The 26494-nt window shown below is 41.0% G+C and overlaps 1 protein-coding gene across 7 annotated transcripts in view; it reads right to left on the minus strand.

The window, feature by feature from the left end:
* The window catches only part of CCDC141 (coiled-coil domain containing 141), a 158335-nt gene that overhangs the window by 98060 nt on the left and 33781 nt on the right, over positions 1 to 26494 (minus strand). For all 7 annotated transcript variants that reach the window (XM_043524935.1, XM_037912984.2, XM_043524934.1 and 4 more), the window contains 4 exons: positions 25139 to 25330; positions 22251 to 22359; positions 17250 to 17503; positions 2082 to 2201 (listed from right to left, as the gene is read on the minus strand). In XM_043524935.1, coding sequence (XP_043380870.1) covers positions 2082 to 2201; positions 17250 to 17503; positions 22251 to 22359; positions 25139 to 25330 — 675 coding nt within the window. The remainder of the gene's footprint in view (positions 1 to 2081; positions 2202 to 17249; positions 17504 to 22250; positions 22360 to 25138; positions 25331 to 26494) is intronic.

Consider the following 26494-nt stretch of genomic DNA (forward strand, 5'->3'; position numbering starts at 1 on the left):
GTCTAGTTGGCAGCCAGTATCAAGCGGAGTGCCCCAGGGGTTGGTCCTGGGGCTGGTTTTGTTCAACATCTTTATTAACGATCTGGATGATGGGATGGATTGCACCCTCAGCAAGTTTGCAAATGACACTAAGCTGGGGCAAGAGGTAGATATGCTGGAGGGTAGGGATAGGGTCCAGAGTGACCTAGAGAAATTGGAGGATTGGGCCAAAAGAAATCTGATGAGGTTCAACAAGGACAAGTGCGGAGTCCTGCACTTAGGAAGGAAGTATCCCATGCACCACTACAGGCTGGGGACTGACTGACTAAGCAACAGTTCTGCAGAAAAGGACCTGGGGATTACAGTGGATGAGAAGCTGGATATGAGTCAGCAGCGTGCCCTCGCTGCCAATGCCAACAGCATATTGGGCTGTATTAGTAGGAGCATTGCCAGCAGATTGAGGGAAGTGATTATTCCCCTCTATTCAGCACTGGTGAGGCCACACCTGGAGTATTGCGTCCAGTTTTGGTCTCCCCACTACAGAAAGGATGTGGACAAATTGGAGAGAGTCTAGCGGAGGACAACAAAAATTATTAGGGGGCTGGGGCACATGACTTATGAGGAGAGGCTGAGGGAAATGGGGTTATTTAGTCTGCAGAAGAGAAGAGTGAGGGGGAGATTTGATAGCAGCCTTCATCTATGTGAAGGGGAGTTCCAAAGAGGATGGAGATCAGCTGTTCTCAGTGGTGGCAGATGACAGAACAAGAAGAAGTGGTCTCAAGTTGAATTGTGGGAGGTCTAGGTTGGATATTAGAATCATAGAATATCAGGGTTGGAAGGGACCTCAGGAGGTCATCTAGTCCAACCCCCTGCTCAAAGCAGGACCAATCCCCAACTAAATCATCCCAGCCAGGGCTTTGTCAAGCCTAACCTTAAAAACCTCTAAGGAAGGAGATTCCACCACCTCCCTAGGTAACTCATTCCAGTGTTTCACCACCCTCCTAGTGAAAAAGTTTTTGCTAATATCCAACCTAAACCTCCCCCACTGCAACTTGAGACCATTACTCCTTGTTCTGTCATCTGCGACCACTGAGAACAGTCTAAATAGTCTATTAGGACACACTATTTCACTAGCAGGGTGGTGAAGCATTGGAATGGGTTACCTAGGGAGGTGGTGGAATCTCCATCCTTAGAAGTTTTTAAGGCCCAACTTCACAACGCTCTGGCTGGGATGATTTAATTGGTATTGGTCCTGCTTTGAGCAGGGGATTGGACTAGATGACCTCCCGAGGTCTCTTTCAACCCTAATATTCTATGATCCTAAGTTCAGTCACCTTTCAAAGACTTACATTTTTATAGGAACAAAGGTCTTGAGCACAAAACAGGCCTGCCCCATGAGACAAGTTCTCTGAATGCAACCAGTCTAAAATGGCACACTGAGCAATTTTCACTATATTGTACCAACACTTTAGAGAACTATTACATTTACATCAAAATTAAGTAACTGCAAGAGAGTTCTAATATTTATGCGTTCTTTCTTTACATTTCTACACATTTCTTTTTCATATCAACATAATCTTTAACCCTACCCTCATCATTTATGCAACAGAGGAATAAAATTGTCCCATCATGTTATTTCAAACATATTGCTACAAATTCTTGTTGAAACCTATGTTATACCCACTTTGTTGCCAAGTGATCTGCAGATTTCAGTGACAAAGCATTACAGTAATAGTGACTGGCCACCTATTTTTACCATTATCAAAACTCTCCCAAATTGTTTAACTAATTCCCTTAAGCCCTTGCAATGTTGTTTTTATTTCTAAATGACACATCTATTTATTTGGCAACTATATTGAAGGGTGGTAGATAAACAAAATGTACAATTGCTTTATATTATCATGAATATAGGAAAAAGCTATGGTGAGAAAAACGGTACCAAGAACATTGTGTGTGTAATACTAGCTATATTTAAAATAAAACTTTTCTTTCTCATATACACAAACATATAAACTGTACACATATACTCTATGTGTGTGTGTGTATATATATATAAAAATATAAATGTTAGTTTTTTCCTTTAATATTTTCATATTTCTTACCTTAGCTTTGAATTCCATTTCCTTGTGCTCATGAAGTAGCTCTTCATTTTCTGTTAAAGATGAGCCTAGATTTTGCTTATGTAGATAATCACTGATATCTTTCCTGTACCAAGATGTTACCTAGATAAAAAACAAAAATGAGATTTTGAAGAGTTGAGAAGAGTTTCAAAGGTTGAGAAATAATTGTCCAACCATTTAGGTGTATTAAGTGAACCAATTTAGTCTTTCAGTCAAGCCCCAATTTTAGATACATAGCACTGTGTTTTCATGTTTTAATTCAGAAGTTCATATACCTATATGAAATAGATCATGGGTCAAAGTGCACATATATGGGAATATTTGTAACAAAACAAGACTTGTTTTCCAAAAAGTATGTCAAATGATTTATCAATCTGTACAGTGGGTGAGACTGAAGGAAAAGAAAAATCAGATAGTAGTAACATGTGGAAGAAGACATACATAGTCTAAAATGGTAAAGAAATCATACATTTTTCCTAGGAAAAATGCTCTTTCATGTACAGCAGGTGACTATAAATTTGAGCATATTTACAATGACGCATAAAAAGCAATGACTAGATGACCTGATAGATCTTTTCTAACTATAACTTCAATAATTCAATGAAGCTACTGTACTGCATTATAGAGTAATCTTTTGTTTTCCAAAAAACAATTACAGCTTGCTAGACTGACTGTAACAAGAATATTCAGCAAACAAATGCAGTAGTTAATGTATCTCATAAATTGCCCAGAATGACTTGCATCTACTTCTTCTGGATTCACAGTAGGTACCTTATACATTCCTTGTAAACAACACATGGCAAAGATCCCTGAGTGAAGCTTTGCATTTTAAAATAGTACTGGGAATCAGTTAGTACCTACGAGACTTGCTCCAATCTTTTCCAAGTCTTGCAAAGCCACCACCATATTCTATCTATCACATTTAAAACTCCTTTGTACAATAGGAAGAATGTAGACTTGAGAGCATGTCTCTAAGAATTTCCTGAGATCTGCTTCGGCAGAGGCCTTTTTTAAAATTTTATTTTATTCTGTATTTTTCTAAAAACCAAAAGAACTTTTATAACAAAAAATGCTTTCAACACATCTGAAATAATACAGTGGGCAAATTACCTAAGGAATTCAATGGAGCTAGGAAAGTAAACAGATTATTAATGTAATTAAATTTTAATTCGATGGCAGAGTCTCAAAACTGTTTTCTAAAGTGTCTCTAAGTTATTTATTTATTTACTGACATACAGGGGACCTCGTTTTTCTGAACACTATGCTGGTGATACAAGTTACAAACAAAAGCATATGGGAGTTTTGTATGTGCCCTGCTTCAAAAAAATACAATTCATAAAATAATTCTCTTTTAATTATTTGAACAAAAACCAAGGCAGTGTAAAGTGAGAACGACTGTCACAAAAGCCATTCACATTTGGGAACGCACATGATATTTTCATTTTCAAGGGAGGATGAGCTTTCACAAGCTCTCATTCTCAGTGCAAGGTTTGTGGTAGAGGTGGACCCAAGTCACAAAGTTCAGATTGACACTTTGATCAGCATTAGAGGCATTTGGACCAGGCCCATCTCTGAAATACAGCATGACACTGGTTAGTTTGTCCTCCCAAAAATGGGGTTAGAGCTGTACAAGTCACCCTTTGATGAAGACAGACCTATAAGGAGGAAAGTTGATTATGTAGAATGAAGAGATGAGTGGAAGCCCAATGGAGTCTTGGAGTAATGTTGACATACCTGACCGAATCAAATCAAATTTAAAACGTAGGGATCAGACCAAAATTTTGAACCATGAAGCCTTTCCTTTCCTCTTTCCTTATCCCCCCAAACATACACTTCCCAATGCAAAATTATGAAAACATGTATACTGGAATAAGATGTACAAAACATGTACTTCGCATCTATGGAAATAAAATTGAAAGTGTATGCTACAGGGGAAAGAAGAATTTCCCTGTCAATTGAGGCAATTTTCTTTTCTATGGAAAATATTGGCTGTTTGCCAAAACAAACTCATGCTTCTATAGACTTGAGCAGAGGAGTAATAAAACCTTTAACTCTGTTACAGTAAGAAGCTCACCCCTTAGCCACTTGGCAATGTCTATTTTAATTATCAAGAGTGTAAGCAGTTGGGGTTTAAGTGCTGCAGATGTCAGTGAGTGATATTAGCAGTGTAAGATCAACTCTTATGCAAGAGCTATCTTTGGTGTTTTTTAAGACAGAAGCCCACAGAATTCTACTTTTTCAGAAATTTCTTTTTCGTAAGCTTTTATTTTTTGTGCACAAGCTACAGGGCATGTTGATTGCCTGATAAACAAAACCACTAATTTTTTTTAAACCCTGAGTGCATGACTGCCTTACAGCATGCTATTGACCACAATATTTGCTGTAAATTACCCATGGAAGTAAGAGTTAAAGGCAGTCCTGTCGGTACCTGGAAACTGTTATAAGTTAAAGTATGGTAAAATATGGTAATTGCAGAGTTATCTTAAGCACTTCCATGAGCGTTACCCCTAACCTTCGCCCATCCACCCACAAAAACATCTCATCCAAGTTTAGTGGTGCTTTAAACCCAGGATAGCTGGCTTGGCTGGGGCCATAGGCTAAAATCCAAATGGGGCTTTTACTTGGGATGGAAATCTGCCCACTTTGCAATAAGGACACAGACCAAACCACTCAAGTGCAGACAGTCCTCCAAGTATCTCCCCACAATTCCCTCCTTGTGCCCAAGACAGACAAATGCTCCCACGAGTCACTGGGAAAGCATCACAGAGTGGCTCAGTTTGCTACAGGGTAAAGAACCATGGGACATGCCCCCAGAAGTCTTAGTGACACAGATGAGCACAGCACTAGTAAGGATATAATAATTCAGGTAAGGCTTTGCCGTGTGGCTGCTCACACCTGGGCTAGGCTAATCCAGCTGTTCAGACCTAGGAACCAATCACCTGAGTTAACCCTGTAGTGAAGATAAAGATTGGAGACAAATAGAAAATATGTGAACAGGGAGGAGATTAGCTAGTTTTCTGTAACTGTCTAAAGTAAAACATGAAAGAGTGCTTTTGTTGAACAATAAGAGCTTTATACGCTGGGACACCAACAAAAATATACTGTTAGAATAATACCACTGTAGTTATACCAGTATAACTGTAGTGATATAATTATAGCAGTACAGTTCTGCCAGACAATTTCCCCATGTAGATAAGCCCTAAAATAGTGCCAGCTAGAACAGGCGTTGTCAAACTGTGTCCAAAAAGGGCTTTTAGGAAGATCACACGGTGCCTGGACTTTCCCTGGTACAAGTGTAAATGCACTGGGGGTCCATGATGTTTTCAACAATTAGAGAAGGGGTTCATGGCATCAGACAATTTGAAAGCCAGTGAACTAGAACAGTACTGATTTTCACTTCATTGGAGTTTTGCAACAGGACAATTTTGCTAATACTGACCGTAAATAAATAAATGTGATTGATTTTGTTCCATTATTCCACTTCTGCAAAACATCCTCTCTTTCCTATAACATAAAGAGCTGACTTGTTAAAATTAAAAGAAAAACTACTTTCAAGTGGGTCCTACCTGTTTGATTTCAAATAGAATAAGGAATCCAGCAGAGGGACACACAAGACCTAGAGATCTTAGCTAAGAAGTTCTGAGTTTCACTCCTGGTTCTGATACTGACTCTTCTGTCATCCCCAAGTCTGCCTCTATTTCCCCTTCTCTAACGGGAAGACAACCTGTCTTGCTGTCTCTCACAAGAGTGTTGGGAGGGTTTATTAGTTAATGTTTGAAGATGAAAAGTCCTGTGTATTATTACTACTGATCCCAGTCAGATGATGATATGCAAAAAATAAAAATTGGTCTAGAATACAAGCTTCATTTTCATCAGTGATGGATCCATGAAAGGGGTGTTCTTGCATGAAACGTTTGCGTATGCATGAGTATGATCTCCTACAATTTAGTGCACTTCTTGGGAATCTGTCATTATACTCAAGGAACTGAGGCACAGAGAGTTTCAGTGACTTCCCGAGGTCACACATGTCTGATGAAGCAGGGAATTTACCCCAGGTCTAATTCCTAAGCTATCACCTTTACTCTGGGACCAGCCTTCCCCTCTGACTTTGGATGGGGTATCTAATAATTGTCTGGCTGTTCGGCTTTGCAGCTGCAAACCAACAGCATTGTACAGTAGCTATTTTTTTCCATATAAATCTAAATTGATTTTTGGTACAGGTGCCAAAGGAAGACACTTGCTCTGATCCTGCTCTGATTTGAGTCCATGGGAGTTTTTCCATTCACTTCAGTGGAGGTGGGAGGAAGTCTGTTGTTGCCAAATCACGTTTAATGCAAATGTGTGGCACAGACATGCAGTAGTGACATTTAATCAGAATTTAAAGAAGAAAAAACAAAGACGGGACAGGGCAGAAGTATAAAGGGGTTCTGCTCGGATTTTATCAATAAAAGGGATTTTTTTAAAAAGATGCTTAATTTTAAGACGAAATTATTTGATGTCACCATTCTTCTTTGTTACTCTGCGGCACTTCAGAAAAGTAATATTGTTAAGGAATTTCATTCCATGTTTGTGGGGTTTCTTTTGTTTGGGTGGCAGAGACACTAAACCTCAATACTGCAGTGCACTGTGGCTGCTAGTGGCTTGTCACATCACTGTTGCGAAGGACCATAAAAAGATTGCAGAAATCAAAACCTAAAATCTGATCAACACACTAGTTGCTAAAAGTAATTCAAGTTATATATATTGTAAAGGTCCTGTTGTTTCGTGAACAGTGTGTGGAGTCTTCATTTGACTCTGCAGGCAAAAGTGCAATGCGTTTTTCTGACCAAGAAAATGTTGCACATTTTAGTGCACAGTTTGATATTCTAAATTCAGAAGTTAACTATCAGCTAATGAGAAGAGCCTTTGACATTCTGAAGTGAACATTTCCAAACTTTTGTGTAAATTTTATAAATATTGGCTCAAGTAGCCTACCTAGTCTCATGATGCTGCTCTTACAAGAATATGATAATTCTCAAGAAGATCTATGCGTGTATGCAGAGCTATGGGGTTACTCTGAAAAGGTCTCAGAGTTTGGTTTGGATTTAAACCCTTCCTATGCAAAGGACTGAGATCTGGAGTTAGTATTGCATAGATCCATGTTGCAGTCACAGTAAGGGGGACTAAACCACCAGTAGAAGAACAAATGACATCACAGGAGATGAGACAATTATCAATACAGTGTGTGTGTGTGTGTGTGTGTAATCCTGGCCCCAATTAAGTCAATCAGAAAACTCCTATTAACTTCAATCGGGCCAAGATTTCACCCCAGGTAGCTCACAAAGGATCATTTTAAACAAATCTGACTAAACAGATTTTAATAATTTAATTATGTTCAGGTCTATATATTCCTGCACTCAGGGTAAAAGGTAATCAATTCTTCATTTTTATGAAAACCATTTACAGAAGGTGCAGGGAGCACATCTGAAGACATATGAAGGTCCACTCAGGAATTTTATGCACATTTTTAATTGCTTACGAATGAGGTGAAAATGTCTAGGTTTGTCTCCAACCTGCCAATGTTGAAACTCAGTGTTTTTCCTTCACTCTAGCGGGCAGCAGCAGCAGAGACCATAGGGGAGACAGCTTTTGGAAAATCAGAAAAGAGCCTATCAGGAGCATACATAGAGTGTTTAGACAGTTCTTCCATAAATCCAAGCAGTTCTGGTGCATTAGTCACTGTTGGAGATTCCCAGTTATACTCGTGCATGCTGACATTCAGGGTTTGCTCAGCTTGTACTCTGCCTGATACTAAAAATGGAAACCCCTGTGCCTATATTTGAAATCAGCTTCCAAACACAGCTATGGCCCCAAACTGTATCGTGAGGACAGTAATGGTGAAATCGCTCCCCCAGTCTTGCATGCTGAACATCTTTCAGTAAAAAAGAACATACAGCTATTAACCCAGCCCACTGTGTAAAGATCAGCAGGAGAAAACATTCATTCAGGTAAAGATCCCATAACAGAACCTTTAAATGACTGCACTACTCTACTTATTTTTACATCAATTAAATTGCTAGTAAATGAAATCCAGAACCAAGGGGTGACAGGGCTGTTAGTCCTACCTTCTTAATGACACAAGAACCAAAAACTACCGGTGGTTAATATTTTTCCTTTAAAAAGAAGGATTATTTCATGATTTTCTGTGTGTCTGCATGGACTTCAGATGAGGGTGCGCTATGCTGTCCCACAAATCTGACGTAGCTCTTATCTCTGCCCTTGACGCAACCTTTTACGCAGGGACCATGAATAGCTTAAGTTTAATTTATTTGTTTGTCTCATATATGCATGATTGGCACAATTGAGAAAAATTACATTCCTAAATCTTCTCGCCGAGAAAATTAATTATGCACAAAATAGCCCAATCTGCCTCTGATTTTCATTAATGAAGGAGATTATCAGCAAAATAAGATGCTGCTGTTTCTGAAAAGGAAGGTCAGCTCTTTAAACATAAAACAAGGTACATTCTTACATATTGAAAATACTGATAAAGAAAAATATGTTATGATTATGCTTATCAGACCATCGCATTCCAATTAGAGGCAGAACGAAGGTGCTGCATTTTTAGTTCTTTGGGGCAATATATTGTGATCTTTACATTTGCTTAGTTTCTCTTTCAAAAACCAGATCAGGGAGACTTCTGTGCTTTATACTTATCCTTTGAAAAACACAGGCAGTATTAAGGGTAAAAATCTACTCTCACATCTTCACAGCAGAGCTTGACTCCAATATGCTGCTCTCCCTATGTCTCCCAAACTTCCATTAGTGTCAATGAGAGTCCAATAGGCTGCTCTCCTTAGATGTGTAGAACTCCACTTGACACTAATGGGAGTTCAGCACACACAGGGAGAGCAAAATATTAGGCTTCAGATTTGCCGTTAGGCTATGAGAACCAGTACTTAAAAATGCATATGTATAAGTCTAAAAAAAAGATACTTTGTCACAAAGTTTCTATAGTTCATTTTCCAGAGTATTTATTGTTCCATAATTGTGCATGAATGTTATGTAAAGTGCCTGACTGACACCTGTCAGGTCCATAGTTAGAACCGTATTGCAAGGACTTGACTCTGCCAGCTACTCTGCATCAACCTTGGACCACAGCTGGGCATGAGAAGGCAGGTCGTTGAATAACCATTCTATCTGCGCTACAGCCCGTCTCCTCAAGCAATCACCAAAGTTGCCAGTAGATGTCAGCTGTAGTGGTGGTGTTTGTGATGTCAACACCCATTCCGCAGAAAATGGACATACACACACATGCCACTAAACAGCAACCAGATTAAAGTGACCCGATGTCCTGACATTATTGGGATCATTCCAATATTATCAGAATCATTCCAATATTAGGGGCTTTGTCTTACATAGGCACCTCTTATAGCCTATTACACCCTCTCCTGTACTATTTTTTCACACTTGTTATCTGGTCACCCTAAACCAGGTAGTAAAGATTTTCCAGATGTTCCCAAACTGGGCTGGATTCAACTTGGCACCCTGTAAGTGAAAGATAATTGTCCTTTAATGTTTAGGGCAACTAGAAATCTGTGGTAAGTTTTACCAAATTTTCATTCTCCCCCACCCCCGAGGTCTTGGGGAGATTCTGCAGTATGGTTTTAAAGCAAATTCATTCAAAGTATTTCCCCCTTCCTTACCCAACGTAAGATAGCAAAGTATTTTGCAGAGATTCTTCTGTTTTGCACTCCTCTCCCTACTTGTAAGTTATTGAAATACTTGGATAAAGCTGGGATGACCATGTAGTTGATGAAAGCATCACAGCTAGGAGTACTAACTCCTGGTACTTCCAAGCTTTGAAGGAGGATTTAGAGAAGGACCCTTCTTCTTGGAAAGTGAACTTTGTGATAAGATACATTTCCAACCGACTTGGCTAAATTTGTTTTGAAACTTCAGTTGTAGCCACTGAGAATTTATCACAGATACTGAGAATTGAAATAACATTACTTTTTAAGGTATGTTCTTTTGCTGGACAGATCCTGGTGATATAGACAAAGCAGCAGCCAAAGCAGAATTGAATAGCATCATGCCTCTCAAGTGTTTAGATGATATTTCATGATTTTCATAGTAAACGCTGTGGCCTCTTATTTAGCAGTTTCTCTTTTTACAGTATCTTGGTTAAAAAAGGGGATTTGTTCCAAGCGATCACTCTATAGCCACAGGCTGGGAAGATAACACTTCCATTGGAACACAGGATTTTTCATAGAGGATAGTTATCCATCTAGCCATGATGATACCAATAAATCCAGTTTTGCCTCTGGCAATTACTAATACTTGATGCTTCAGAATAAGATTAGCAGCTCCCTAGAGTACCTAGTCAGTTGTAAAATGTTTTACTTGGGGGATCATATACACACTATGCAAAAAAAGGTAGAGCTGGTTTTGATGTATAAGGTACATAGCCCTGCAGAATCAATATTATAGGCAGAGCTGGAGTGCATAGCACTGCCTACAATTAAGGTTGCCCAACACCTTCCATTAACTTTAAACATTTAGACTGAAATTCTGATGAGTGCCTGCCTCGGCTCAATTTTTAGAAAATTTTCAGTTTAAAGGGCTTAGCTATTTCTGAGAGTTTGTCTACATGGTTTTTTTGTTTTGTTTCGGTGGATTAGGTCTGGGTGCACTAACAGTTGCAGAACAACAATTTCAAGATAATTGCATCCATATGGCTGCTTTTACCTACTTCCCACTGAATCAGAGTGTATACCTGGAACCGACTTCTTTTGGAATATGCACTAAGCACTCTTGGCTGGGATCCCATGGTGTTTTGTCCCACTATCGGGCTCTGTGCATTCTAGGATTATTATTATTTTTCTTTTTGGTGGTGGTGTACTGTAAGATACCTAATGCAAGCTCCCAGAATTCTGGGACTTGGGGGTCACAGTAGCAAATTCTCATGATTCCTCTCCTGTGATCTTATAATTCATTTGTCTTTTGCAAGCAGGGCCAACTACAAAACTGCTGTCAGCCAGCCTGGAGGGAATTCAGCTTTGTGCCATGGTCCAGGCACTTGTTAATACACAGAGGCAGCTGCACATGTATATGCAATCACATACCTGGGTCATTTTGGAAGCCAGCCACTGCACTGTCAACCTAATTTCATTAAAGGAGGAGGAAGAAATCAAGCAGCTAATTGTGGAAAAACTTTGCCTGGAGCAGCTTCACTTGACTGAGTGCCATTTCTGGACTCATGAAAGCAGCATTGACTGGTGGAAATGGATAGGGATGTAGTCCTGGGATGACCTGCAGTTGAGGAAGAATTTCTGGGTGACAAAGGGCACTTTCCTAGAGTTCTACGCTGAACGCATCCTCAGGGTACCAACATGCGAGCTTCCTTCAGAGTGGAGAAGCATGTGGCCATCACCATTTGGAAACTTGCCAACTCAGATTGCTACCAGTCAGTAAGCAAGCAATTAGGTGTTGGTAGATCAACTGTCCAGGCTGTTGTCATGGAGCAGTGTGCTGCTACAAAGATGCTGCTAGCATGGGTCAATGTTTGGCAAAGCACAGGAGGCTATTGGTGGATTTGCATGGCTGGAATTTCCAAATTGTACAGGAGGCATGGATGAAACCCATGTGCCTATTCTTTACCCCCACCTCAGGCCTCAGAGTTCATGAACAGAAAGGGGTGCATCTCCAGGGAGCTCCAAGACCTAGAACAGAGCTTCTCAAACTGTGGCTCGTGAACCACCAGTGGTCCACAAGCTCCATTCAGGTGGTCCGGGGATAGTTCCCTCTAAAGAGTGCACTTGGGCTGCACCCTAGCAGGTGTGGCTCCACTAATTAGGTGCCTAGACTCTGGAAAAGACGCACGGTGAGATGGTGGCCTTGGGGGGGGGAATAGGGAGTAGGTAGGAGCGGGCAGTAGCGTGAGAAGAGGGGGTGGTGGGAATTTGGGATGTGCAGGGCTGTGGCAGCCAGAGAAAGAGGTGACTTTCCCCAGCTCCAGGGCTAGGGCTGCCACTGCTAGGGAGAGATGGCCCTCCTTCCCAGCCTCAGCTGTGTGGCTGCTGTGGCTGGGGAGAGACCCCCCTCTTTCCTAGCCCGAGCTTGGGGGCTGCGGTGTGGCGGGAGAGAGGAAGAGACAGCCCAGCTCGGGGCTGCCGTGGCGGGGGAAAGAGGGCACATCCATCGCATTAGAAAGGTAAGACTAAAGATATTAAAATATGAGTTGTGTGCTTTTATTTGTAGAACAAAAACACATTAATTATTAAGTTTTTTTAATATAGTGCTTTTATCCAAAGTGCTTTACAATAGGTAGCTAACAGTACAAACAACATTTGGAAAGATCATTAAGTGGTCCACCGAGACCCTCAGCAATTTTCAAGCGGTCCATGAAAAAAAAGTTTAAGAACCACTGGCCTAGAAAATTCATCAGTGTTAATGTGGGGTGGTCTTGAAAAGGTCCAAGTTTCTAGGATCTTTTGAAACTCACATCTGTTGTCTTTAATAAAATATGGAAAATTTGCTCCCATGGCTACTATGGATATAAATGGTACTGTCATTCTTCCTGTCATTCTAGGAGACCCAGCTTACTGTCTGCTTCCCTGGCTTATGAAGCCATTTACTTGACACTTGGACAAGAGGAAGGACCTGTTCAACGACATACCCTGAGAAGCTGTAGAATGACAGTGGAGTATGCATTTGTAAGGGACAGGAGTTACCTCATGATGAGGCTGGAGGCTGCTGAGAAATATCTACCTCATGGGATAACTTCTTGTTGTATTTTGCACAACTTCTGTGAGCACCTCATCAGTGGGTAGAGGGCAGAAGTGCAGAGACTTTCTGAATGCTGTGATCAGCCAGAAAGGCTTCCTCTGAAAACTGCAGCAAATCTTCAGGGCCATAGGATTAGGATCCCCCATGCTCCTACTTTGAAGCTAAAGGCTGAAATGTGTCAATGTAATTTGATTACACATTGTAACATAACTATGTGTATGAATTTAGTGAAACAGAAGTGTATTTTGCTTTTTAAAAATGCTTTGTGCAATGATTTTTTGGAGAGGACATTTTATTTGGTCTCTGGGACATGTATTTTATGAAACTCTGGTGAGTCTTGTCAAAAATAACCTGTATTGATCAAATCAGTCCAATATAAAAATCATGGATTGAACAAAACTGTGCAAATTTTTATTCATTGTTACATAAACTAGTGCAAATGTCAGACGAGATTACAATGAAGATTTGGGCCCATGCCATATAGCGTGGAGTACACATATATGTGCTGTACTAGTCACAAGCACATGTACATGCAAGATTTCTGACGGTTGCCTCTGTACGGAGATGTAGAATAGTGCCAGAAGAAACTGTAGTTTGTTATTGTAGGGATGAAGGAGGGATCCCAGAATTCACTGTCTTCAGAGAACTACCCGTAGCAGGAGCATTAAGAATGTACTGCTGCTCCCAGTATCCATTGTTCTCCATGGGCTACAGGACATGGCTTGAGTGGACAAAACAACGGTCCATCTAGCCCAGTATCCTATCTACTGACAGTGGTCGGTGCCAGATGCTTCAGGGAGAATGAACAGAACAGGGCACTCGGGGTTGTGGTGCCGTGGCAGAACTTTGTCCCAAAACGTTCTCCATCAAGACAGTCTGGTTTTGCATCGGCTTCAGGGGCGGTTTCTGCATGTCCATGTCTGTGTTCTTCCGTCTCTCCACAAGGAGAATTTCCCTCCACTCCTTTCTCTTTTTATCCCTCTTCTGGATGCTCTCACAAGGTCCCCAAACATTTCATCTTTGGTCTTCCTTTTCCTGCCCTGGAGATTAGTCAAGCGCTCTGCAGTTAAAGGTTCTGTTCTTGGTGGCTGCAGGTTGTCACGTAAAGAAGCCAGGGTAGCTGACAAACAGAAAAAGCAGTTATTGAAGTAATTCAGGTCTCGAGGGCAGCAATGATGAAATTACTTTTTCCTCAGTTTTGGAATTCCATTCCTATAATCTCTTCCCAGTCTGGGGGCAACTTGCAAATGTTAAGACGTTTCCACATTATTTCCCCTTTGCCTAGGAACCCAGTTCTAATCCAAGGCTGCTGATATGGTGCATGGCTGGTGACTGGCAGCAGGGTTTGGAGGTTTGGGCTTGGGCTTCACCTGAGTTAGGGGTAGGCAGCAGGATTTGGGGGGTTGGATGGGCTGGAGGGTTTGGGAGGTAGGTGGGTGGGTGAGGGTTTGCTGGGGGGCAGGTTAGTAATTGCATGGACAACTCTGCGGGCAGTCCTTACATTGGAAGATGTTCCTCTGATCTGAGTCACCAAGAGGCAGTCAAGTGGCTTATTCAAAAGGGCAACGGACAGACGGAAGATATGCAGTGATGTTATTCACCAGAATGGTTCCTCCAGAAGTGCTGCAGGACGGGAAGGGTCACTCTACTTATAAAGGTAGCCCTGAGAAGGCTGCTATGTCTTGCAGTGTTTGTGCCAAAATAGAGCATTATCTTTGCCTTAAATTCTGTTTTCTGTTACCTGCACTCGATACACAAAATGCACAGCTAAATAAGTACCGCTCTGCTGCATATGTTCTGAACCTGAGGGCTTAATGTTGTTGCGACTCTGATTACAACTAGCTGAGTGCCTTACAATCTCTGTGATTTAGTGTCTCTGTCTTTGGGAAATATACCTCATAAAATGCTAAGATAGAGGAAAGCTCAGGGCATTGTGAAGCAAAGTATTTTTTATATTATATTATTTTTTCTGTAACTGGTGTTTCAGTAAACATGGCTACATTACAATGTTGTTTTACAAAACCACTGTGGCACAACTGCTTTAATCAAGGCAATGGAGGTGAAATGTCCTATCCCCCACCCATGGTGGTCGATGGGGAAAAGAAGGGAGAGGGAGGTTGGAGGGTAGATGCCGGCATGCTGGAGGGCTGTGGGAAATGAAAATATCAGGGAACCAACCCCTGCAGAGCTGGAATCCCCCATGTGGCCACCATCTTGAGCATGCTGGGAGCCAAGGTAAAGCTGAGCAGGTTCGGAAAGGCTCCTAGCTCACATTTGCCCAAAATGCCCATGTCCATCAGGCACTTGGACCAAGCATTTGGTAAAATCACTTATACAGTTTTATAGTAATGTAGCACATAATACTTACTGGCAGAGGTCCCCTTCTCAGCACTATCATGCTGGGAGTCCATCTGGGTTTCAGGTGCTGTTTGTTTCTCTGGGTCTGGCTTCAGCTCTTAGATTTCCCCTGGCCTTCATGGGAAATCTCCTCAGAGTCCTGGTCGGGGTCCTCCTTGAGGCTTTCAGCACTTTCCACAACATACGGGGGCTCGCTGGTGGCCTTCCTGGCAAAAATCCAATCCAGCTCCTCAAAGTAGTGGAGCACTGCCAGAGGTCCTGTTTCTGCCCTTGGTCTTTTTTATAAGCCTGCCAAAGGTCCTTTCCTTGGCAATGGCATTGAGCTGTATCCTAAGAGTGATACAGTCATATACTTTGCTATATGCTCATGTACTTTTGCATTTTGGCAGCTGCTGTTAAGACAGGAGCGGACCATCTACTCTCCCTAGATAGCAAGGAAATCCATGACCTCTGCGCCGCAGCACCACCAGGCATGGCTGCTACAATGCTGATTACATGGAAAAGGATATACAGCTCCAGTACCGTGTAATTGCAAATAGGGACCTCCTAGTTGTGAGCCAGCATTTAAACAGGGCGGTAACATCTGGCCAACATGACCCCAGAGCACTAGAGGGCACACAGGTTAGCAGACAGGGCAGTCCTAGTGTGAAGCAATGCAGTTTGGGATACACGTGGGAGGACTGAAAAGTTAATCTGAAATACAGATGCTTCCTTTTTCTGTACAAACTCATTCTGAAATGAACCTAATCCATTTTCAAAGTGGATTATCCAATTCACACTAATTGGCCACTTGATTCAGAAAAAGAGTCACACTGTGTGAATGTGAGTCCATTTTAACTGAAAAAAAATGCAGTTAGTGTGAGATAAACCCCACTGTGTAGACAAGCCCAGGGAACAAGATTCAGGAAAAATACTTTTTTTGCCCATGTTTAAAAAAATGTCGTATAACTGTTTTATTGAGAAGCTCTATCACCTCCGTACTTTGGAGAAAGGGTTTGAAATTTGGCAGGGAGCTTGCTCTGGTATCAAGGATGTGTTGTTTGCTTTTCCTATGAAAATTCACCCAAATTTGACCAAGTTCAGAGCCTTTAAAAAACTCAACTTGCACATATTCAGTAGAGACTTGTTAGAGTTTCGCAGCCACATTGCCCAAAGATTTCATCCTCACTGAGCACACTCCACCCCAGCGATGCAGGAGTTGAGCAGGACTTGCCCCTGCCTGATTTGAATGCAAAGGGGTGGGAGGATAGAAACAGAAGTGGGGAGGAAGCCGAGGAGGCAGGTTGAGCAGAAAGGGAGGGGCTTGGGTATATATAGACACAGAGGGGGAGGAGGGCAAGAACTGGTGTGTGTGTGTGTGTGTGGCGGGGAAGTGGGATAGGAGCAGAGGGGGATGGAAGTAGGAGCTGGGGGTGGGTTGACTGCAAGAGAAGGGAAAGGGACAGGCAGCGTGCACAGAGACAGAAGAGTACCACTAGAACACATTCCCCTCCAGAAGCTGGCACTGAACTGAGGAGTCCCGAGTCTCTGTATTCCTCTGCTTTTAGCAAATAGCTGTGAAACCACTGGCAAAGTATCTCTCTCTCCTTCTATTGACTGGTCCACAAAGAAGATGACAGTCTACTGCAGCCACCAGTTGCTCCATTAACTCATGTGACAAAGGTAAGTGCAGTGAAGCTAACGGTCTGAACCCTGCAGATAACCCATGTGTGTAGGGGTCAATATGATTCCATATGATAGGATTTCTGTGGGAGAGTTCAGGTTTTTTTAACTTAGAAAATTACATTAAAAAAAAAACTACATTAAAAGAACAGAAAGGTTGCAAAATCAAGTTGCCAAAAGTTAGGGAAAGGCCAGAAATAAGGTTGTATAGGGAGACATGCTTAAAATTTAAATCAAAGTAAACAAATCAGTGTACCAAACTATCATCCAAATACACTGTAACCCCTTCTCCTGTAACTCTCCCCACCACATATAACAGTTTCCTGATTTTACTGTGGCTGGCCTAAGCGTTGGATATCATACCTGGTTTTCTTGGTGATGCCAATGACAAATTTGCAGAACCTGCTCTAGTCCTTGGCGTTGCTGCTTCAGATATTTGTCCAGTTGCCTTCTCCTGTCTTGTAGCAGTTCAAGGAGACTGTCAATTTTCAAGCAGCTGCTGTGGGCTCCTTGAATCAACTCAGGGTTTACATTAGGCCCATCAGATTTGAATTCTTCTATGAATTCAGTCAGCTCGTGGCTTTTGTTTAAAAGGGCCAGTGACTTTTCCAAGAGCTCTGTAAGAATAAGATTACACATGAAAAAACATGCTAATTTTTATTAATACACTCAATCTATAACTCATCTTTTAGCATATTTAAATATATATATTTAAATACTGGAAAAATGGTAAGTGATCAATATGGCTTCATCAAGCGCTTTTTAACTGAAAATCAAAAAGGAATCCTACAAAAAGTGGAATCATGGACAAATTGCTGACAGTAAGTACAAAAGAATAGCATAAGCATGTACAGACAAAATCAGAAAGGTGAAGGCAAAAATGAGTTATACCTAGCCAGGAACATAAAAGGCAATAATAGGAGGTTCTATAAATACTTCAGGAACTAGAGAAAGATGAAGGAAAGTGAACTCTACTTCAGAAGGAAGGAGAGCTAATAACATATGATACCAATAAGGGTGAGGCATTTAATGCCTGTTTTGCTTCAGTCTTCACTAAAAAAGTAAACTGTGACCAGATGACCAACACAATTAATATTAATAATAAGGAGGAAAGAATAAAAGCCAAAGGATGTTTAGATAAGTTAGACGTATTCAAGTCAGCAGGGCCTGATAAAATTCACTGTAGGGTACCTAAGAAACTAGCTGAAGCAACCTTGGAACCACTAGCGATTATCTTTGATAACTCATGAAGGACAGGTGAGTTCCAGGGGACTGCAGAAGGGCCAACATTTAAAAAGGAGGAAAAGGAAGACCCAGGGAATATTAGACCAGTTAGAGTAACTTTAATTGTGGGAAAATACTGGAACAAGCAACTTGTAAGCACCTAGAGGATAGTAGGGTGGTAAGTAACCGTCAACATGGATTTGTCAAGAACAAATCATGCCAAACCAATCTAATTTCCTCTTTGACCAGGTTAATGAGCTAATGGATAGCAGCAGATTTGATATATCTTGATTTTAGTAAAGCTTTCAATATAGTCCTGCATGACATCCTCATAAGCAAACTCAGGAAATGTGATCTAGATTAAATTAGATTGAAAAACCATACATTAAGAATAGTTATCAATGGTTCGCTGTCCAACAGGAGTGTGTATCTGTCCTGGGTCTGGAACTACTAAATATTTTCAGTAATGATTTGGATAATGGAGTGGAGAATATTCTTATAAAATTTGTGGACGACACCGGGCTGGGAGGGGTTGCTACCGATTTGGAGGATAGGATTAAAATGCAAAGTGACCTTGGCAAATTGGAGAATTGGTCTGAAATCAACAAGATTAAATTAAATAAAGACAAGTGAAAAATACTACGCTCAGGAAGGAAAAAAATGTACAACTACAAAATGGGGAATAACTAGTTAGGCTGAAAAGGATTTGGGGGTTAACAATGTGATGCAACTGCAAAAAAGGCTAATATTCTGAGATGTATATACAGGCGTGTCATATGTAAGACAAGGGAGGTAATTGTCCCACTCTACTCAGCACAGGGATCATCTAGGTATACTTGGTCCTGCCTCAGCTCAGGGAGCTGGGCTAGATGACCTCTTGAGGTCCATTCTAACCCTACATCTCCATCTCTCTCAGCACCTTCTGGAAGTCACCGTCTTTTATTGCTTTCATAGGGGCGGGGCGGGGGGAATGTACATTCGTATTTTTCTCTCTGTGTGTGTATTAGAATAAGAATGAGAGGGAATATGTGTGTGTGTATGTATATGTGAATACACCCCCCATATTAATGCAATAAAAGGTGGTGACTTCCAGAAAGTGCAATTTGCAAAGAAATACTCTTCCAAGGAACATGAGGGAGGCCTCATAATTAGATTAGACAAAGTGCTAGCAAACATATCATGAGGAACAATAAGTTATTAATTCCATAGGTGACATTCTCTGTACTGACTGATATGAAAGCTGACCTGCAAACTCAACAGTGGCACAGTTTTCTCGAGGTTTAGTTCCTTTTATTTCATTTGCACTAAGAGGTTTCTGCAGATCACTGCAAAGCAGAACAGTAACTGCCTACCTTGCTTTCTCTGTGGACCAGAAGCCTCTAGACGTTCTGGTCTTCTGTACAAAACCCAAGTAAAGGGCTTTGTATGCAATAACGATACAGATGTTTGGGAAGGACAGAATCCTTCCTGTGATTGGGAGCACCTCTACTGCCTAGCTCCAACTGCTATTCTAGTCCATATGGACTATATGTAGCTGGAGTTGCTGCCCATCGATGACCTCCACCAACACACATGGCAGGTTGGATCAACATACTTCACTGACCCACTAGCTGCATTTTGCTATTGTCCAGTAGCACAAGATCCCTTAGCAGATGTTTCAATGAGTAGAGGACTAGGGCTTTAGGTTTTTTTGGAATAAAGGTATTTCCAGGAGGGATTTGAATGAGACAGAAACAAATTCCTAATCCAATGGAAAACTCCAAAAATTAAAAAAAAAAATCAGAATTCTCCATTGAATGTAAATTCCAAAATTTTATTTTGAAAATAGGTGAAATGACACTTTATTTTGACCTTTTCAAAATCTTTCTGAGGCTCCCTGAGCTGTCTGGAGCCCCAGGAGTCCACTAGAAGGATTGCCCCAGTGTCTCGGAGTCTGGAAATTCTGGCAGGCCACCTGAGAGGCCTCCAAGGATCTGGGAGCCTGTAAATTCGGGCTGCCAAGCCATCAGGAAACCTGCCTTGTTTCTATCTGTATTTCACTGAAATCATCACATACCTGTGGAGCGTTTTGATTTAGGCCAATCAGCATTTTCCAACAGAAAGATGTTCCATCAGAAAATTTCCAACCAGCCCTAATAAGCATCTGAACAAGTCTGAAACAATCCATCTAGCAGAGGACAGTAGTACACAAAACGTTTATTACAAGATGACATCCTGCACAAGCTGTCCTAGGTCTGCTACTACTTTTGGATGAAGTGACCAACCCTTTGTTTCTTAGGTTTCTCCATAAACGTTAGAATAAAAACTTGGAATTTAACAGGGATAATTCCAAAGCAAAGTCACTCATTTCCCCACCCCCAATCAGGTGCACTCCCAGCACACAGCTAAGTTTACTTTTTAAACTTAAAGACACTTGTCACCATAGCCTGGTAGCTCCAACACTTCGTAAAGAAGGTCATTCTTTCCAGCAACTTTACTGCTGAGTAAGTAGGCTGTGCCTTTCTCATAGAGACAAATATAAACATGATTTTCATTAATTATATGACCATTTATCCTCCAAATTCTTAGCACTTTGGAAAGATATAAACAAAGAAGAAAGGGAGCATTTGCTACCTCTTCTATCCCTCTAGGTAGGAGTCATCCTTCTCAAGCCTATCTTCCCTCTGGCAAACAATTTCATTTGATTGTTTCAATTATGGACCCTCTTGTCAGCAATGACAATCAATCACTGCCAGGTATTCCAAGCTAAAATTGCTGTGTGATGAGCACTGCAGTCCAATAAAGATTGAATTGAGACCACCAAGCCCATATTAAAGTTACCTGAGCTCCATTCACTACAGTCTCTTGAGTAGAATTGCATCTGATTCAGAGTGCCAGCATTTGAAGCAGCTAGATTTCCTATACGATGCAAAAATGTTTAAGTTGCTACTCTACTGCTGAACAATCAACTACAGTTTATATTTTCTGCCAGTTGTTAGGTTTCCTATAACAGGTTTCCATTAACATTTAGTTAAAATTACATGGCTGGAGTGTATGGATTTGTGAAAAAAAAACAGATTTATGTGGGATTACAGCCTTTTACAATAGATTGCAATTGTACTTAGTTGTGCAAAGAGATTGCTTCTGAGATGGTGGGAAGGCACCTGCCCCCCACTTTTAAAAGATTAGTGTGTTGGCATGGCAGGAAATGCTTCATACAAAGACCTTGATTTTAAGATTAATGACCCATCTGGTGCATTTCTTGTAAAAATTTGTCTAGTATCGAGAAGAAAACAGATGTGCAAGTGAGAGGTACATGAGGTATTGTGGGAGGTGAAGTGGGGTGGAAGACTTTATTTCCTGGCTGCGATCTGACTGCCTGTAACTTCACTTTAGGCTCCCTGCACACGGGGACAAGACAATTCAGCAGGGGAGTTATACAGAGGGCAGCTCTACAAAGCCAGAAGCACACATCAGGGAAGCCAGTACAGACAGCTGGAGTCTGAGGTTGTCTCGAGGCCAGCAGCAGCTCATTTCCCAGCCCACTCCACTCCTCTTACCCCATACACTTCCAAAAAGCTCAACTGTTATGTAGGAGCCTGCATATGTCACAGAGTGTTCCACCGTGTGCACGCCCAAGAGGCTGTGGGATTGCTATGAGAGACTGGCACGAATGCAACATCCCCTGCCCCAAGCTTCTAGAATAGCTCAACCCTGGGGCACAGGATTATAGCAAGCCAGCCGGTAGCCACCGAGAATGCTCCCACCTCCATTTTCACCCCACAGGAAAAGGCAGCTGGATGAAGTAGTGGTGTGGGGAAGCCAGGAGGGGGAAGAGTTAGAGGAGCCAGGAGAAGTAATGGAAAAAATAGGGAGGCAGCAGAGGGGAGAAGAGAGAGAGCTGGAACAGTTGTTTAGGGAACCATTATTAATTAACAGTGCTTGTCAGATCAGTATTTAGCAGGTATGACGTTGCCGAGCACTGAGCAATACTCACTCTCTGAGCTCTCTTTGCAATTAAAGAAACTGCCATAGCAAACATGATTTCATAAAAGAAGAATTTATTTGGGGAAACCAAAAATATCCTTCAAAGCCTAGAAATTCAACCGACTAACCATGTGACTGTGAGCTATTGGCCAAAGAAAGGAACCCGTGCCTTACCTTTCGTGTGCTGCTCATGCTGATGAAGGAGCTTTTCCAAAGACTCAGTGTTCTCAAACTCCTGGGCATTCTGAAGGAAATCCTCCACTTGGTCAATTTTAATAGCAAACTGCATTAGGAATACAAAGAGAGAAAAAGCATAATACAACAATCCTTAGAGCCCAGTATGTCACAGTACATCTAACCTATGCCTCTGGGGACAACTTCTCAGACTAGCAAAGAACGGTATCAAATATTTCTGATGACTATCGATTACAACTTCCCAGTATAAATTTTTGGGAGCAGCTGTTTGTCCTCTGTTTTCATGAGGTTCTGATTTGAATCGATCCCTTGTCTTGTTGGATGTTTTCTGATGGGATTGTGATTACAGTTTGTCTTTTTATGAGGCTTTGCTTCTCTCCTATGGTCTCTTGGCCTCCAAATCCATTGATAAAGTGCTCTTAAAGGCCCGCGTGAATTTTAAAGATTTTTTTTTTAAATCCTCCTAATCAGATATTGAATGAAGCTTTCCCCGTCACAATCAATTTTTATCCAAGGCTCCCCTCCAGATCCTCTCTGGCATATTAAAATCCAAATTCCAGCCATCTTTGGGGAAAACTTTGGAGGCAGAAACAATCTTCAATCTGATTTTTTTAAGATAAAAATTGATAGTCAATTTAAACCCACTAATGTTATTGTAAAACATTAATAAGCAAATTACAGTGAGGTCATAGCACCATGATCGTTAAGGTGGAGACTAGCTTACTGCTTAACAGCTGGTTTTTCTAAGTGCTCTAAAATCCAAATACTTTCTCAGATTGTCCTGAAAATTGCTGGGTCTCCTGGGGCTGCAGGGTAGAGTTAATGGTCCAAATCTGAGGTTATTTGATCTAGGGGTTCTGGAGATAGAGCCACCTATTATGATGTCAACATTTTACAGTTCTTATAACTTTTTGTACACAGTTGGGACTCAGACTATGGCTCTGAACTTCTCTAAACTGGAATCACCTGCTTAGGACTGATCTCCGCTACAGGAAGCCATATTTAAAAAGTTATTTAGAGTAAAAGTTGGAATGACAATGTAGCTCAAGCCAAGCTGACAAACCATAGAAACTGATGATGTTTGCTTTAAGTCTGTATTTTTTGGATTTTTTATAGGTGCCTTTGATGTTCTGGAAGGGTACGAGGCACTGCTGGTCAACCTTAACTATGCATTAGCAAAGATCTGTGACAGTGAATTAATATTACAGCTTACATCAAGTTATTCTTTTGGCTAATTGTATCCTCTATTTCTGGTGTCATACTACTCCTTCGGTGGGATAAATGCTTAGTTGTAATTATTAGAGCCATTATTATACCCTGACTCGGAACACCCCTGAACTTTGGATCAGCATCCAAACCCAGACCAGAATCTGAATTCTGCAGATGACTTCTATCCTTATAAGTGTGACCAGCAACCCAGACCTGAGCACATCAAACATTGGGTTGTTCAAAATCTAGACTTGAATTTTGCAGCTTTGTGCCATCTCTAGTAACTGGATTGCTAAACATTTGGGATCTGAATTTGATTTTCATTAAAGAATATCCTTGAGATAACGTTTGTGCTTTATCATCATAAAGAAAAGATTTCACAGAATTGCATGTTGTCAAGAAAAACATTTCAAAAATAAAATTCTAGTATTGTCATTTAAGTCTATAAGACAATTGATATTTGTGTCTAACTTAGGCATGACTAAACATAATGGGCCAGACCATTGGCCCTGCTCCAGTAGCTTTATATTGTTCCCATGGCACAGAGCAGCCTAAAAGGCAGCTCAACCAGTCCGTTAAGGATTTCCCCTGCATTGGGGAACACTATAGAGGTAGTAAGTTACCATAGTGGCTCCTATACCAATCTCTTCCCGGCTCCTTGATGTTAGGACTTGACCTGGGCATCTCTGCATCTGGCTGATCCCTGGCTGCTGGAATAGCTTGTGGATACTACTGGGAATCAGCAGAGTTTGCCTCAGCCCTGCTGCTGTTCTAATTTCTACTAGGCATCGGGACAGTACAGAATCAGCCTCAGGATCTGGGGTCCAAGAAGGTGGATTAAAACAACCCTTGGTCTCCCACTCCTGGTCTTGTGCCACATGTAAACTTTTTGAAACAAAGGCTTGAGAGCCCCATGTAATTGTGCACTCAACTTTTGGAACAAATCCAGCCCACTCCTCTGCAAATGCAAAGGCAAGGGATAGTTGAATTCAGTGGGCTGTGCAGGGAGTGTGTATACCCCTGGGTTTGGAGTCCCACCCTGCATGAGCTGCCTGTGCAGAAGTGAGTAGGGGTGGGATGTACAGGGGCATGGGCAGGCTGGGAGAGGGATAAGACTGGGAGAATTGTTGCTAATCTCCTATCTTCCAGGAGTTGGACGCTGGTTTTGTGCGGATGTGCATGCTTTTTGCATGCTTGTGCATGTGGGTCTTATATCTGTCTGCGCTCAGATGGCTAGACAGTCAACTGTCTTATTTGCAAGCACAACTATGATAACTACACACACATTTTAATACACAGCCTTCAGTCCTGGGTTTAAGAATTTGGCCCTCAAAGAGTCAAATAATTTGAATCTTAGATCTATTGGGTTATGTCCATGCCCAGTGCAGTATATAGGTACAGACTAATTTTTAATGATTTTTCATTATTACAATTTCTTTTTTAAGTAAAACATTAGTAAGAGATATCACATTTTTACAGATATTCCTTCTAAATGTTCTGCTCATTTTCATCCTGGAATACCCAAAAACAGGAATGCAGCTGAGGACTTCTTAAAAAAATAAATTGGCCCTTTGCATCAGTAGAAATAGAATGTAACAAACTCTTGGAGGAATTGGGATTTGTTTCAAATTAAGCGGCATTTCATTTTAAATACAAACCTCCAAAGCATTTTCAAAAAATACTGCAGTAAGTTTCAGAAGTGCTCTTCGCTTTTCTAGCATAATGATGAGGGCATCCCAGGCATCCCCCAGAGTCTGTGCCATGGCATCATACACCTGGCTTTGCTCTTTGTTTTCCTCTGCACTCTTGTCTGCTTCACGTAACAGGTCCCATACTTGATCTTCCAAAGACTGTATGCAGGGGTGGGGGAAAGAGATATAGACAAATTTGTTTTTTCTAAGCAGAATTCCAAATAGCACAATGATATTACTTTGGGATACATTTTCAATACGATATCTTTTCAGTTATCCACAACTCTCCTATTATTGGCATATTTTCAACATAAAGTATTAATAATAATGGAAGTGTGGCTATTCCTAGATAGTGTATCAAAAACTTACCCTTTGAATTCAGTTCTGTACTTTGACACTCTCTCATAAAAGTCTGGTGAGAAACAGTTCTAAGGGGATCCATCATTCCACATTTAAAATTTACATTCAAATATGCTTAGCTACTTGAATGTAAATCTCTACTGAAACTAGTACATGCTCATGTAATTTGGATATTCATTTGTTAGAACATTATACAGCTAATCAACGCATCCTCCTGCAATGTTGGAGGCAAGTAAAACAAACAAACAAACAAACAAACCCACCCAAATTAAAGCCCTAAAGATATAGCATACAACTCAAATGTAATTACTTCACAACACACCTAGAATCCAGGGGCTAATTAGATTAAACTATATATGTATTGTCTAAGAAAGGCCATAGATTGCATGCAGTATTTCCAGCTCTGCCTGCCACAGTGTTCAAGATGAAACACAAAATTACAATGTTCGGGTTATCACAAGAACGAGTCTAGAGTGTTTCATGCCCTTTACCAAAAGAAAGGATGACTATTATGCCATTTCTTGTTCATGTTAAAATCTTCAGAGTGTCTAGAGAGTTGATTGTTTGTACTATACGTGTTTTTCATCTTGGGTCTTTATCATGAGAATAGATTAATAAAGTGCCAATTTTTGCTGTTATTACAGGTATTATCACAAGAATGTATAATGAGAAGAGGAATCTATATAAGGCAAATTAAAATCTATAACAACTCATTCTCATGACACAGACTAATAAGAAGAGAAGATAGGAAACCTTAACATTCTCATGACAGAGATCGAACTGAGAATTGGAAATAATAGAAAACTAATTCATTATTGTGCTAAGCGCAGGATCATAATCTCAAAAACCTCCCTAGATGCTTCCCACACATTCTCTGTGAATGTGATAGTCTGAATCTGAATCAGGTGTTAATCTCTCCTGACTGAAACAGGGCTTTGGGAAACACTTCAATACACAATGGAA

This window comes from Chelonia mydas, chromosome 11, assembly GCF_015237465.2.
Source record: "Chelonia mydas isolate rCheMyd1 chromosome 11, rCheMyd1.pri.v2, whole genome shotgun sequence".
Classification (NCBI taxonomy): domain Eukaryota; kingdom Metazoa; phylum Chordata; order Testudines; family Cheloniidae; genus Chelonia; species Chelonia mydas.